This window comes from Trachurus trachurus, assembly GCF_905171665.1.
Source record: "Trachurus trachurus genome assembly, chromosome: 20".
NCBI classification, from domain to species: Eukaryota; Metazoa; Chordata; class Actinopteri; order Carangiformes; family Carangidae; genus Trachurus; species Trachurus trachurus.
In genome coordinates, this window is record NC_139911.1 from 5,166,383 (window position 1) to 5,182,111 (window position 15,729).

General features: G+C 44.8%; 1 protein-coding gene across 2 annotated transcripts in view; it reads right to left on the reverse strand.

Moving 5' to 3' along the window:
- Positions 1-15,729, reverse strand: part of LOC311003773 (partitioning defective 3 homolog) — a 377,802-nt gene that overhangs the window by 130,332 nt on the left and 231,741 nt on the right. For both annotated transcript variants that reach the window (XM_083995614.1, XM_083995613.1), the window contains exon 16: positions 7,141-7,327. In XM_083995614.1, the coding sequence (XP_083851740.1) occupies positions 7,141-7,327 (187 nt within the window). The remainder of the gene's footprint in view (positions 1-7,140; positions 7,328-15,729) is intronic.

Genomic DNA, 15,729 nt, shown 5'->3' on the forward strand with positions numbered 1-15,729 from the left:
ACTCCCTGCCTGGTGCACAACGGATACTTCTCCAGCCTGCTGAGTGGGAGAGCAGCTCGACTGACAAGCGCCAGGAGAGGAGATACTTCTGTGTCTGTATCTGTGTGTGTGTGTGTGTGTGTGTGTGTGTGTGTGTGTGTGGAGGTAACTTTGGCATCATTCATGCTGAGGCTCGCCTGCGCCCTGTCACAATGAGGCAGTGTAGGGCAGACGCACACAGAGTACACAACCCGAGAAGCTGTAGGTAAGCAGAGTCAAGGTGAGCACAGGGATGAGAGCATGTATGACACGCTTGTAGTAACGGTGCACCGCTGAGACGTGGTAAATATTCATAAAGAAAGAGGCCACTATTTGCATTTAAAGGAAAAGAATGTGTGTGTGTGTGTGTGATGGTCCATACTGTTAAAATTACTTCCTAACTTTAATGGACGTATGAGATCGGTCCGGTGATGTGTGTGCATGCACCACAGGGCTGTTTGCATTCATATGCACTTATGCTGATAGCTTGATGGGGAAAACACATGCTTAACAGTGCACTTGTGATTCTTAGTTACATTCCTGATGATAGAGACTATTAGGGAGTCGACTGAAGTAGGCAGCCTGCCTGCAATGTTAGCTCGGAAGTTTGTTTGTTCACGTCTACGTGGACCTTTTTCCACTTTATATGTTAATTTGTGAAATTGTTTACCAGCCAATGTGTATCTAAACACTCGTGAGACTGAGTGCGTCTGTGCAGCGCCGAGTCTGTGTGTGTGTGTTTGTGTGTTTGTCTGGAGTCCTTTTCCATCTCTGCTGGTTGACAGACTGTGTCAGAGCTGCCTGGGAAATGATATATCCACCTGTGACATCTCACAAAGACAGAGAAGGACACAGTCTAGTTTCCTCTCCCTCTCTCTCTCTGTCCGACTCACTTCTCTCTCACCTTAATGAGAATTGACAACTATCCTCTGTCATCAGGGCTGACGCTGCCCCTAGTGGTCCAAGGGAGGGGAGAGTATTTTTCTCCCTACAGCAGCTCTGTGTGTGCAGGTGTTTCAACATATAGAGCAAGGCAGGCCAAGGCCCCGCAAACTGAAGGAGAGATGGAGCAGGGACCCCTACTGCATTAAAAAATTGTGCATTATATTAAACTAGGGCCGGTTTCATGTATAAACATAGCTTGTTATTGTGCATTCAATACTAAGCTATTCAAATATACACAGGTTCATATATTCATGTTTTTTTCTGAATGTATCAAAGGTACAGTATAGTGAGTAGGGGGCCGTCCCTCTGCCATTTATAAACAGGCCTTGTTCACTGACACCAATGCCGATATCAACAATGTCTGTCAACTGCATGGTAATCATGCAGACAAGCTATTCAAATGACATTTTTATTTAATTGAAACATAAATGTGGAAACTAAAAGATATAAAACATTGTCTAATCAACCAAGAATTTCACGACCCCCCTGCAGCACCTCCGCGGACCCCCTAGGGGTCACGGACCACCTGTTGAAGACCTCTAATATTGAGGATATAAATTCATTTCTATCAACCCATTGTGTTTTTTTTTCTTGCTCTGGACTCATTCAGGTTTAGAAAGTGACAATTTTCTGTAGAAAAAAGATTTTCAGAGGCTCAGTTACACTGGGGGAGGGAGTGATACGGTGATATGTAATATTTTCCCTTTTTTAATACTGATAATCTAAAAAAAAAATAATAATTAGTACTTCTTGTTAACCCCATAATTTAATTCATTTAAAAATTCTACCAAAAAAAGAATTGGAGAATGAAACCTTTGGGTTTCCAATAAACCTTCAAACAATTTAATCAATCAAATTGTGCCACATTAATTACACGTTATTACAGTAAGTGGCCATTATCTGATTGTAGCAGCAGCCACCCCCCCTCCCCTCCTGCAGGTAGAGACTGAACTCAGGCTGGTCTGATAACAGGTTGGTGACTGCTCAGTAGTTTGTTCCCTGCTCCCAGTCATGTTGCATAACAATGTGGATAACACCCCCTCCCACCCTGACAGCCCCCCTGACCGGCGTATTCCTGCACTAAAGAGCCAACTAACTCACCACACTCTCACCTGAGCGTCCGTGAGTTCGAAAAAGCGCCACTGAGACAGGATGTAGGCCTACCGTGCTCTCTCGCATTTTCCAGAACAATGACGTTCCTCACTTCTTCTCATTTAAAGTCGAATCATCGAAAACATTTACGAGACCACGACCAAAACCTTCTACAATGTACAGTCATTATGTGGGATAACTGTAAACCTCTGTTTGTACAGTGCTGTGTAATTACAAGAGCAGGCAGCGACCACCTTAAAGAGCTGCAGTGAAAGGAGTTTTATAGTAAGTTGTAATTACATGGAATTACATCTTCACGCATGACCTGTTGCATTTTTTAAATATTATTATTACCGAGGTCACAAAAGCAGATGGTTTTAATGTGCATTATACAAATTACAAGGAGCTGCTGCATGAGGGGGGGAATGCACAACACTGTGGGGACGATAAAATACTGTAAAGCAGCACCAGGAAGTAGACAGGACCTGTTGTTGTTGCTAGGAGAGACGTTCACCGCCTCTGACAGCCTCATCTTCAGAGTGGAGCTGCTCTGCTTCAACAGCTTTACGCTCCACGCTCGCTCGGCTCTTACTAACTTTTTCCCGAGCTCAGGCACTTACTGTTACGTCTTGTTTAGATGCTGCTACACTGTGGTGAGAGCCTGCCAATAATACTCTTAAAAGCAGTTCTTTAAATGTGAAGGACAAAGTCAAAAAGCGTCTCCGTTAGGATTGGAACAACCACCGCGTGGGGACACAGTGGGGGGAAAAGTGAAATATTAATGCAGGCGTGGGCGGTGATGCTGAGCAGCTAACACAGAAGGTAAAAAACGGTCCCAAGTGTTTCATTCAGTCTCAGTGCAGCTCTGCAGAACTGAACATGGTGAAATGACACTTTCATGGAGGAGGATCTGTGATTTCTGACGTCCATTCGTTATTCTGTTATTTGTCCACTAACCATGCAGTTAGAGAGCAGAGGACGGACCCACCCTGCAACTGCACTCCATCAACTGCTGGGATGGAAACCAGGTGCAGAGGAGGAACTTCTCCCTCCTCCTCCTCTCTGGTGAACCTGCGTGCTACAGCGTGGGCGCCGGCATGATCTGATCGTTCACTAAATCGTGTTCTCTGGCTCTTCGCATTCCTCACAGGAAGAAAAAAACAAAAAAAAACCTTTCATCTATTTTATTTATCCAAATTATTCCGCAAAGCCGCTACATCGCCCGGTGTCTCTTATCTGTTTCACTGTAAATCACCGTGACGTGGCCCTTCCTGTTTGGCTCCAGATTCAAACTAATGAGGGAGGGAGTGCAGACACCGCCGAGGGAATTAATGTGACGGGCCAGGACGCCGTGTTCAAATGAACTTAGCGCAGATATGCAAAGAAATAATTTACAGTCTTTATTTACACAGTGAGACCTGACAGAAGACACAGGCTGGTTTCTATCACTTCCCTGAACCACATACACACACACACACACACTTCACCCCTGTACACTGTGCAGCATCAAAGCAGCAGGTTTAATCTAATGCACCTCAAGAAGTTTCTCCACACACTAGCAGCAACCTAGCTGATGAAAAGAAGAGGAAGTCTTATTAATAATAGCAATAAAACAGTCTGTAATTCAGCAGCAGCAAATAAAAACCTTAGATATATGTACATTACTTTACCAGAGATAAAGGTATTGGTTTGTAATATTTATAGCTGCCTTTTTACATCCACTCGAGGCCTGTAAAGCTCACGCGGCGCAACAATGGTTCATAACTGCGGGGCAGGTTGTAGGATCTACAGGAAAAGGCAAAACAGGCGAATGTCTTCACACGGTAAAACATGAACAAATGGGAGCGAACACAGAGCACACACCCATTAGATATTGGCTGGGGATGTCGAGAAAAAGAAGAAAAAGAAGGAAAAAAAAAAAACTAGGTCAAGTTATGTGTCTTGTGTGAGATGGGATTTCTGCCTCCAAAACAACCATTCATCTCGGGGGCCTACACATTAACACAGTAACACGTGGGCTGAGTCGCTCGTTGGAAACCTGCTGAGGAGGAGAATAAAAAACAAAGGGAAACTATCACAGAGGAATGTAATTTTAGAACATTATATGAGATTGAAATTGGAGTATAAGAAGAAGAAAGAGGAGAAGAGAGGTAAGCAGGGTGTGTTTAATTGATTTTTGTTTACATTAGTTGCTCTTTATGTTATAATAATCACTCCCAGATGTTGGAGTGACCTTTTGATTGCCCTCGCATTAATACGGAGAAGTAAGCCAAGATGAAATTAATTTGAAAAGCCAACTGGCTCGCAGCTCTGTGCGAACACGCTTAGATACAGGAGAAGAGGAAGAGAAATAACTAAGGGAAATACAAATGAGAAGTGAAAGAGGAAGAGGAAATTTAGGATTGTTAAAGTCCACCAGGTCACGAAAGGACACGATGAGAATGAAGAGTGTGAATGACGATGGTTTCACGAGCCGACCGGTCATTTCTGTGTGTTGTGTATTCAGTCCAGGTGTGTAGCTGTGGTGCCTCCCATGAGGGAAGGGAAGGCTGGGTAACACTGGAGGCCAGAGGTGAGACGCTCACAGCTCTGCACGATACATATTCAAGACTTACAGGCTGCACTGGTGCAAGAGCTTCATTTAAAAGTAACAGCTCCAATACATCTGAGTCTGGATGACCCACATCTGCTGCTGGCTCAGTGTGCCGCTTAATACTAGTGTGTGTGTGTATATCTGTGTGTGTGCATATGTATACATGTGAGGACCAGTTTGAGTTTTAAACCATCAGAGTGAGGACATTTTGGCCGGTTCTCACGTTCTCAGACCTGTTCCAAGGGCTGTTTGAGGGTTATTATAAGACTTTATAAAAACTAGGTTATTATAATTAGGTTTAAGTTAGGTTAAGAGTAATGGTTAAGGTTAGGCATTTGTTTTGGATGGTTAAGGTTAGGGTAAGGGGCTAGGGAATACATTATGTCAATGAGTGTCCTCACAAAGATAGCCATGCAAACGTGTGTGTATGTATGTGTGTGCGTGTGTGTGTGGTGGGATGTTCAAGGCATTCGAAAAGCAAAAAGAAAAAATTATCTGAGTCACAATGAAGATACAGTACACACTCGGTGCATTTACAGTAAGCAGCTGTTAGCATTTGAGTGTGTGTGTGCGTGTGTGTCATGAATTATTCACAATAACCCAAGGCAGTGTGTGTAGCACACGTCTACTTTGTGTGGCACAGGACATGCACGTGTGTGTGTGTGTGTGTGTGTGTGTGTATGCGTGCGTGTGCGCGTATGTGCATGTTTGTGTGTGTTTGTTGGGCCTGTAGCTGAGGAGTGTGTGAGGAGATCAGCCGTACGCTGTAGACCTGATCCACTACGACAAACCTCTGACATCACAAAACTACTCATTCATAATAAATGGGGGAGAGAGAGAGAGAGAGAGAGAGAGGGAGAGAGAGTCTGTCTCTGGGGAAACGGAGGTAAAAATACTAAAAAAAGAAATAAATAAAGCGAGCGTCTCTATTTGCGGCAGCCGACGCTCCACCCAAACTGCTTCAGGTCTGTGGTTGTGTTGCTGCAATGCCGTTACATCCATGTGACCTCAACCTGCCAATCAGGAAGCAGCAGAGCATCTTTTATAAAAGTGATAAACAGAAAACAAAAACAACATGGAAGACAACGACCTGCCGTCAGTCACAGAGCAGACGCCGACTCGGTGATTGAACGTCTTGTCTTTTTGATTTCCTGTTCCTGAACACTGCAATTATACAGGAAATGCCATCTGCAATTTCAAGTGTGTGTGATTGTGCTGTTAAGTGTGTGAACAGTAAAAAAAAAAAACTTCCTGGTGTTAAAAGGCAAGTTTTTCAATAGAGGAAGAATTTTTATAAATGGGCTGAGAATGGCTCCAATTTGACTCTGCAAGATATTTCTTTGTGTGTATATGTGTATGTGTGTGTGTAACCTTCCTGGGGTCTTGCAGGGGTTCCTCTGGTTAAGCTGCTCCAAGTCCCTAAAGAGACTTAGTCCTCTGACAAGGTTGATGAGCCCTGGCTCTGTACTCTATGATGAAGGTGCTGCAGTCTGCAGACAGCGCGGGCCGCTCAAATCCCCCGGGTGCTCGGGGTTGTGGAGGTACAAGTGGAGGAGTCCCTGAGAGTTCTTCTTTTTTTTTTTTCTTTAACTCACAGCCTGACTACTGCTGCTGCTGCTGCTGGGTCATCCATTATTTAACACACACAGACACACACAGGTGCTTTTCCACATACCTGCATAGTTAAATCCAGATTTGAACCCATATTCTGGGACTGTGTTTGCAGCCCTGCAGCTGAAGATATTTGCAGTTCCTCATAACAAACTAGTGTATGATATAAAATGTTGTTTGCTATTGCAGTCAGGATGGTTTCCTGATTCCTAAAAAAGAAAACCACCATGCAATGGGGAAATTTGCAGTAACTGAAAATGTATTTTCCTATAAGATTCTGTTTTTGTTCCTGCTTAAATGGAAAAAGTCGGTACCCCCTTCTCATAGGCGATGGTGGCTCATCTCAGAGTGGAACAATTAAGATATATAACTCAATTTTTTATTTGTTCACCTATTTGTCGTTTTTGTGTAGCTGATGTGCATTGTTTGTGCAGCTATTTTTGCTTTTCTTTGTCGGAATGTCTGTTTATTTTGTTTATTGTCATTAACGCTAACATTTTGGGGTCAATCTAATTTTGTCTATTTTTATTATTCGATTTTTTTTTCGGATTTTATGGTGTGTGTGCAAAGCATTGGAGTTTCTACAGTAGATGTTCCCGAGTTTCTAGATGTTCTCGTGCTGTGTGTGCAGCTATAAAAACATTCACATATTATAAGATTCTGTTTTTGTGTCATTCTCGATGTTGAATAAAAATCATCAATTATTCGATCTGATGCTCTGGTTTTTCCCGTACGACTCGGTGACAGTGCAGGAATTCAACCTTCACCGAACAGCACAGTGCAAACACTAACCCACACAGACAGACATGCTCACACATGCACCGTGCTGCCTCTCTCTCTCTGAAGTCCATCAAGTCTTAAATAATTCAGCCGCGCCTCACCATTCATTCTGACCGGGCAGCTCGTGGATCCAGGGCACCGGGTTCTCTCCCACGAAGCCCATGTCGTCGTGGGAACTGGAGGACGATTGGTCGGAGAGGTGGGCAGGAAGCAGCGGCGGCCTATCGTCTTCGATCATCACGATGTCGTCCTGTGGCATGTTGACGGTCGGAGAGAGCTGGTAGTTACCTGACAGAGAGAGGGAGGGAGAGAAAGAGAGAGATGAGATAACACAGCTACATCCAATCAGTGGTGTCTGATAAAAAAAAGAGGAAAAATCAGAGGCTGAAACAAATTCACACGTTTGAGTAAACACAACAACTTTATCTCACCTCAGTAATTAGCCAGATAATACTGTATACTGAGATAATTGAACTGTTTTCCCTATCAGGACATGGCTGAAGGACACCAATATTTCTCAAAACGGGGAGAAAAGGCGCTTATCGTCGGGTGCAAAATTGCAATTCTGCATGTGCACAGAGTTTTACAACTAGACAAACAGAAGCAGGAGCGTGACAGACACAAGTGGACACGACAAAGTGACTCAGAAGACTTCTACAGCGTGTGCAGTTGGAGTTTTCATCCATTCTCCTTCTCACTCCTCCAAGGACAAAAGTGAGGCGAAGAGGAGCTCCCCCTGATCTGTATTCTGTCCCGCCTGACCCTCCCCGCCGAGGACTCCTTTGAATCACTCCTCTGCTGCTCCTCAGGAGTCAAAGTCAATGGGGAACGAGTTGCCGTGGCAGCCACTCAGCGCCAAGGGCAGGGGGAGGGTTGTTCAGCAGCATGAGAAGTGGCATTACAATACAGAGGTGGTGAGATCCACTCTGCAAGTTGATCAGCGCCGCCATCTTTTATTCTTTAAAGGGATAGTTCAACATTTTGGCAAATTGGCCTATTGCCATAATTTTCCCTCATCAAAGTTTCTCTCATCAAACTTATCAAATACACAATCCAATACAACAACTCCAAAACGCTCTGGTGGACAAGTTGTGACCTGCACATTCACCACGCTATGAGATATTAACAGAACTTTACGAGGAGTTGTTTTAGAGGCAAATAGAGAGACTGCTCGCTGAAAAACTGTCCCTGAAGGCAACGTGCGTCAGCGGTTTTGCATGAATTTCCCTCTAAAACAACTCTGCAGGTCACAACTTGTCCACCAGAGCGTTTTGGAGTTGTTGGATTGTGTATTTGATGAGTTTGATGAAGGAAACCAAGAAACCCCATTAGCCTCCGTAGCGTAGCTGTGAGCAGCTCGCGGCTCTGCTCTGCTTTTCTAAAAATAGCTTGCACCGACAATTAAAGGTAACGAACCTACTGCTATGACTATAGGGATTATGGCAATGGGACAGTTTGTTGAACTATCCCTTTAAAGTGTGGACGCAAGTTCTGTCAGGCACCTGTTTACTATTAAGACGGAAGTTCTTCTAGTCTTTGCTTTTGTTTGCATTACGGGGGGAGCCGCTTTGCAAATTTAATAGCTCAGGAACGATTGTGTGTAATCACTAACAGCCCACAACAATATTTACCCTGGCGAGAATCCAGCACGAGGCTGAGAGGCGTTTAATTTCACCAGGGGCCCCCGACGAATGATAAACGCATGCATACTGTATTGCGGAGGTGAAATCTGAGCACCAATCAACGCGGCAGTGAGGTGTGTAGTTTTTGTATTTATACAGATGAAACAAAGGAAAACAAAAGGTAGGAAAAATAAAGGAAAGACTGGTCTGAATCTCTGATGAGTTGATGGTATAAATCTGAATTTCTCCATCTCTCCCTCTACCTGTGCGTCTGTTAATTGATTCTTTCGGATCCTCGCCCCCTTTGTCTGTGGCCATGCTCATCCAAACCAGTTAAGATGGCTGCCAACGCTGTCCAGGTGAAATGAGAGCCATTCCTCACTCGGGGCAGCTTGACAGAGAGCCACGGGTAATTGAATCCACCCTGTACAGTAAATCAGCAGCAGCGCTGGAGTAATGACAGTGAGAAACTCCAGGAAGTCTGTGTGACTAAAGCTCCATCTTTCACTCTGCTAGCAGGAAGCCCAGGTATTTAGGAGCTGGATTATTAGCCGGGTAACAAGAAGTCATCATTTACCTTTAATCATGTGGTTTTATGATATTATTGTTCACTGAGATATTGAATTGTGGTGCTTCTAAAAAAAAACCTCCAGTTCACTCAATGTCGTCTTAAAGGACAATTCCGGGCAAATTCAACTCGGGGCTGTATTTTCCTAACATTTTAGGTCTAAAATAAGGAATCTGAAGATTTTCAGTTTAATTTATCCTGTTTTGCTGTAGTTGTGTCTGTCCCCCCGCATCGCCACGGCAGCGATGAATGGGAGCGGATGGAAGTTCCACTGCTTAGGCTGTTTACATCCCTCAAAACCAGATGGCTACTCAAACATGCTGAAGTTTGTTTAATTCAAGCAAGCCGACATGTTTGTAAAACTAGATCTAATTCTGTCTTGCGAGACCCAAGTTGACGCACTTGATGTGTTTACGTGCAGTCGGAAGCTCCCGCTTGTGTCATAAACACAGGAATATCAACTCTTGTAAAGAGTAAACAAACTTCTCGGTGCATGTTTGAGTAGCCATCTCAAATAAATTTGCCCGGAATTGTCCTTTAACAACACGGCTTTTCCTGCAGCTTCAAGAAAAACGAATGATGGTGACATCAGCATATGCAAAAAAAAAAAGTCATAACAACGTGCAGATGTTCTTCATTTTCTTCCATATATATTCTATTCTACTCTGTATGTTATTATTCTGTGTCTTGTGCTGCAGGCAGCAGTCTCTGGGTTTGACCTTGAACGACTCCTCTGAGCCAAAACTCTGCCGTCGCTGTCTGCGCTTCAGTCGGTTTAGGTAAAAGTGGGGCAGTGTCAATAAGAGATGCCCCGCGGTGATGTGTCCACAGGGGCCGTCCTCACACCGGCCTCTACTTTACCCCTCAGCTGGCAGGTGCAGTTACCTCAGCGTTGCATCAGAAACACTGAGAATTTCACCACAGTGGTAACAAAAAATGGGAAGTTTTTCAAATTCAGATACATAATGTGTGAAGCACTTCTTTGCAGCACTCTTAAAAGCCATATATATTACCCACAATCACTTCCCATTCACTCCTGTCTGCATGCAGGACCACTCCAGCTAGAGGACACGGTTTTAATTAGAAGCTCAACAAGCTTCTCGCTCGCAGATTTATGAAACGTTTCCGGTCAGGACCTCTTCATAGGAGTGGCCGGCACTGCAACGAGGAGCTAAAGCTAAAGGCATCCACTTCTCTCTTTGCTAAGCAGCTCAAGGACACACACGTTTTCACACGCACACATAGAGATGGTGCAGGTTTCAGAGGTGTGAAATAATTAAAAAAGCTGCAGCTCCTGTTTTTCTCTTTGTATAATAAGCATGTGGAAGAAATCACAGCTCACCTGTAATACTTGTGAATTGCAACAACTCAAACTCCAGCTGACTTAAAGAGACCAGGAGAAACTGACTTCTCCTGTGTTAAATGGTTTTTTAAAAAAAGATAAAGACCAAAAAAGAAAGCAGAGAAACAAGCAGGAGGTGGAGAGGAAGGAGAATTTTCAGAGCCGGCGGTGGTGATTTGGCGCGGCGAGGTGCAGATGGAGCTGCTTTAACACTGCTTTAACACAATTGTCTCTTACTACCGCTGCACAGTTGGTGACAATGGAAAAAGGGCAGGTGACAGTAACAGCACAGATACCCCACTTAGTATTGCCAGACAGGGGTGTGTGTGTATGTGTATGTGTGTGTGTGTGTGTGTGTGTGTGTGTGTGTGTGTGTGTGTGTGTGTGTGTGTGTGTGTGTGTGTGTGTGTGTGCAAGAACTAGCTGATGACTAACTTGAAAGTCAAGCCTGTTCATTATGGAAAGTGATGATTCTGAACACAAACAAGTGATGAAATACCGCCTGAATATTTCCTCACTGCTTTTGTTTGGCGCCTGCTTTTATCTGCCGTCTCTGCTGCTGCTTACATCACTCTGCCGAGGAGAAGGTCATCTGAACTCACTGCACCAACTTCTCACTCACTGGTCCTTCCTGCGCCTTCACGGCATCAGAGCAAGAAAACAAGCAAAGCAAGAGCGGTGTGAATGCAATTACTGTTTTCTCCCTAAACCCCCAGAACCGCTATCTCGGCTCGGATCAAGATGCAAGTTTTTTTTTTTTTGGCCTTTGATGACTTTGGCGGTTCTGGGAACAACCGGAGTCTTTCATGCAACTCGGGTTTACGGCGCAAAGGAAAGCAAACGATGGGAAATCAGTCAGTCAGTATCTCGACGCCATCGTAAATGAATCGGAGACGTATCTGTGTGCATGAGGTCACATGGGGTTGAATGTCGCTGGAGTTCAGATTAATTGCTCACAGAAGCTGGCTCCTTAACAAAGAGGCTGTTTGGTGTGTGTATGTGTGTGTTTAAGAGCTTCTGATTCATGTTTACCACTGTGGCCTTCGTGACACTGTAATTGAAGATAACTTCTCATGAGTCACACTGGCAGAAACACACATACACACACACACAATACCCACCATCCTCTCTGTTATAGTCTCAATCCTGCTGCTTGTTGGGTGGGGTTTCCTGCGCAGCTATAATACTTTAATGCGAAGGCTTAAGACATCACAGTTAACAGCTGAAGCAGATTAAAGTCAAAGTGATTACTGTGGTTGTTAATTTTAATGTGAGAACATTAAATGTCACTGCGACTCACTCATACACCGACAAAAAAAAAAAAAAAAAAAACGAAAAAAGAAGAAGTGACATTTTGTTTGACTCCCGCCGAGCTCCACACACATTTACACACTTTATTATCATATCACTGCAATCCTATCCGTCCACTCGACGCTGAGGAGTGAAAATATGCTATAAACGCAGGCTGTTCCTCTGCCCCGGCACTCGAGGAGCGTGTGTTGTAGCACCCACTCAAACGGTGGTGCAATCACCATACTGAAGAGTTTCTATTTCTGCTGCTGCAGCAGCCGCAGCCCCCAGGCCGGCCGCCCGGCTGGCCGGCTGGTCGGTCGTGCTTGGCGTGTGGAAGAAAGGCAGCCTCTCTCCGTGATACTGAGGCAGAGATGTTCTCCTTCCTCCCTCTGGCAGAGACAGATGAGCTCTCTGGCTGGAGAGGCCACCTGGCTGCATCCATCCAGCCGGATCAGAGCTGCACTCTCTCCCTCTCTCCTCTCCTCTTCCCTCTGACCAAGCGTCGCCGCCGCTGAAACATTGAGCCGTGAGGTGAGAGGTCACGCTAATAGCCCCTCTCCATCTTCTCCCTCCTGCACCGTCTCCTCCGTCTCTGTCCATCACACACTCTCCCTGCTTTTCTTTTCCTCTCTCTCTCTCCTCCCCGTCTTCCTCCCTCCTTCTGTGACACTTTAGCCTATTGATCCGACCGGAGGGGAGATCATTAGCTGATCCGCGCTGCCACAGCTATCAGACCCATACATGGATTGCAGCAGGTAATCACCCTGAGTACACACTGGTGGAAACTAAAGCCTTACGCTCACCAGGGGGGACATCAGCGCTGCCATTTTTTAAAACGGTGTCCCACCATTGACCAGGGATTCCCTGATCAATGCCATTGATCCGAACATTAAGTTGATTGGCTTGATGACAGTGTTTCACTTCCTCATACAGAAACTCAATGTCTCAGATAATGTATCTAGGACACCAAACACAGACCCACAGAAACATGTGATCACATACTGACAACATGTGACTCTTTTACACTGTGTGTGTAGTGCACAGAAGCATTCAAACCTAAATACTTAGCTTAATGTTAAAGTCATTGTTTACTAAGGGAAAAGTTCAATTTTGTCCTTTATCTGCTTTGCATTTCTTTATGAAAGAAACACAAATCTATCATAATATCTTATAATCTGATTTTAAAGGGGACATATTATGGAAATATCACTTTTTGAAGGCTCTTTAACATACATTTAGGTGTTTGTCTTGCCTTCTGGCCCCCAAAATGTGACAGTTGACAAAATAATCTGTAATTTACAGGCTCCCTAGGTTGAAATCCATGTGGTTTTATGAGCTGTTCCCTCAGTTGTCTTCAAATGATGAAATTAAGTTTTCAAATTTGCATAATATCACCCCTACTGTACCTGGGACCAGTAGAAGGGGCGGAGCAAGCAGTAGTTTATTTGCATTTAAAGAGACAGACACTGAAACCAGCTGTTCTGAACAGGGCTGTTTTGAGAGGATGAAAAGAGCTGTGATGTTTGATTCATGGGGTATTTTGACATGTCTTTAAGTCACCTGGAAACTATTTTAATTTATGGAAAAGTGGCAGAATATGTCTCCTTTAAACGTAGCACAGCTGACCTGAATCAGATGCTCTCGTTCATCAGACCTCTGCTCAGGTATAAGTGCATCAAAACCAGTGGAGAGTCAGTGATGTGCCAGTCAATCACAGTCAGCACACGCCCACGCAGTCTAGACTATTGTACGAGTACAATGAATAAGCAGAGTGAGACAGAGGAGAAGGGAAAGTTCCCGGGGTAACACCGCTCACGTCTCTGTTGCTTTCTCGCTGAGGCATGCTAATAGCACTCCGGAGCAGCAGCCTGGATACAAAGTTAAGGGGCGGCGGTCACACTCTGCCTCATCTGCTGCGCTGCTGCTGCTGCTGCTGCTGCTGCTGCTGCTGCTGGCTGAGTGCACAGCGAGGATGAGTCTGCAGACAGTGAAATAGTGGAGGTGAGGAGATTCCAGGGTCAAGTCCTGGGAAGACAGCACCCACTTAGACACCATTAGGGGAGAGGAGAGCGCCTGAGGACACACAGAGGTTGCTGTGTCTATTTGTGTTATTTCTTCTAGTGGAAAAAAAAATCCTTATAATGATGAAACCTTCCAGAGTGAGAGAGAGAGCTCATTCTGTAGTTTCGACAGGATTTTGCACCGTTTTCTGCACTGCATATATTGTATCCTGTGAACGCCTGGTTTCCTGTGCGACAACAGCACGAGTCTGCTTGGCTGGTTCCCACCTACAGCCTCCCATCCCCCCTCCCCCACCCCCGTGCCAGTCCTCGGGTGGGTGAGACAGGCATCGGGCCAATCGGTCCCATCCACACAGACACAGTCCGCGGGCCTCAATTTTCACCCCAGCGTGTCGACCCGCACCCAGTGGCACTTTTCAATTAGACGGAACGGAAGGCGAAGCCGGGTGTGATGCTAACGACCTTTGTGTCAAACCTCGGCTGTCGCTCGCACACTGAGCGCACACGCAGGATATTTCACTCAGCTCCGTATTCCCCTTACTTAGTTTCTTTCTTTGCCTTCATCACCAAAAGGGCAAAGAGGAAGGTGAGGATGGAGGAAAAACTGGAGAATAAAAGAAGAATAAAAGAAAGTGTCAGGAACTCGTTTGATTGAGGGAGTCAAGCCGAGCGTCGACCTGTGTGTGTGTGTGTGTGTGTGTGTGTGCGTGTGTGCGTGTGTGACGCTACAGCTCATGCCGTGTACATGTGAGAAGCTAAAGCTCGACAATATCACAGCATTTCATGGCTTAGTGAAGCAAAGGGGTCCTCAAATTACCTCTTGACTATTGATTATCTGAATGTGTGTGCTCCCTCACGCATACAGAGACCACAGATAGACATGAATGACAGCCCAAATACACTACTAGGGAAGAGTACGGCATTGTAAGTGCCCTTACAATCAATGTGATGGCACTATACCAGCATAATAGCACCTGTCTTCTGGGTTATTTGAGTTTTTCTTCGCTGTTGCCATGGTAATTATAATTTCTTTTTTTTTTTTCATTCAAGTGTAAGGACCAAAACCTATTTTATACAGCTTCACAAGAAATGCTGTGAGGACCGGGTCCATAGTGATCAATACCTGGGTAAAGTGAGATAAGGCATCTTAAGAAAGGAGCTGTTTGCTCTTTAAAAAAAAAAAAAAAAACTGAAAATAGACGACGTAGAAGTAACAATCACCCGGTTGGCAGAAATATGGAGTTTACAATTCGGTCATATTGACTTGCTGCCATCTGCAATGACTCACAATCAAAGTTGGGTCTTAATTCTGGAGCAGGAAAATCACTCTGTCCCATTTACCTGAGCGTTGTGGTCCATTTCTAGCAGCGGAGGAGGAGGAGAGGGGCTGATTGGGTTAGACTCCCTCCTCGGTCTTTTAAAAGGGATAGTTCAACATTTTGGCAAATTGGCCCATTGCCATAATCACTATATTTTTAAGGAGTAGGTTCGTTACCTTTATTTGTCGGTGCAAGCAATTTTTAGAACGGCGGAGCAGAGCAGCGAGCTACTCAGAGCTACTCTACGGAGGCTCATGGGATTTCTTGGTTTCCCTCATCAAACTCATCAAATACACAATCCAACAACTCCAAAACGCTCTGGTGGACAAGTTGTGAGCTGCACATTCACCACGCTATGAGATAATAACAGAACGTTATGAGACAGAGTTGTTTTTGAGGTAAATACAGAGTCACAACTTGTCCACCAGAGCGTTTTGGAGTTGTTGGATTGTGTATTTGATGAGTTTGATGAGGGAAACCAAGAAATCCCATTAGCCTCCGTAGCGTAGCTCTGAGCAGCTTGCG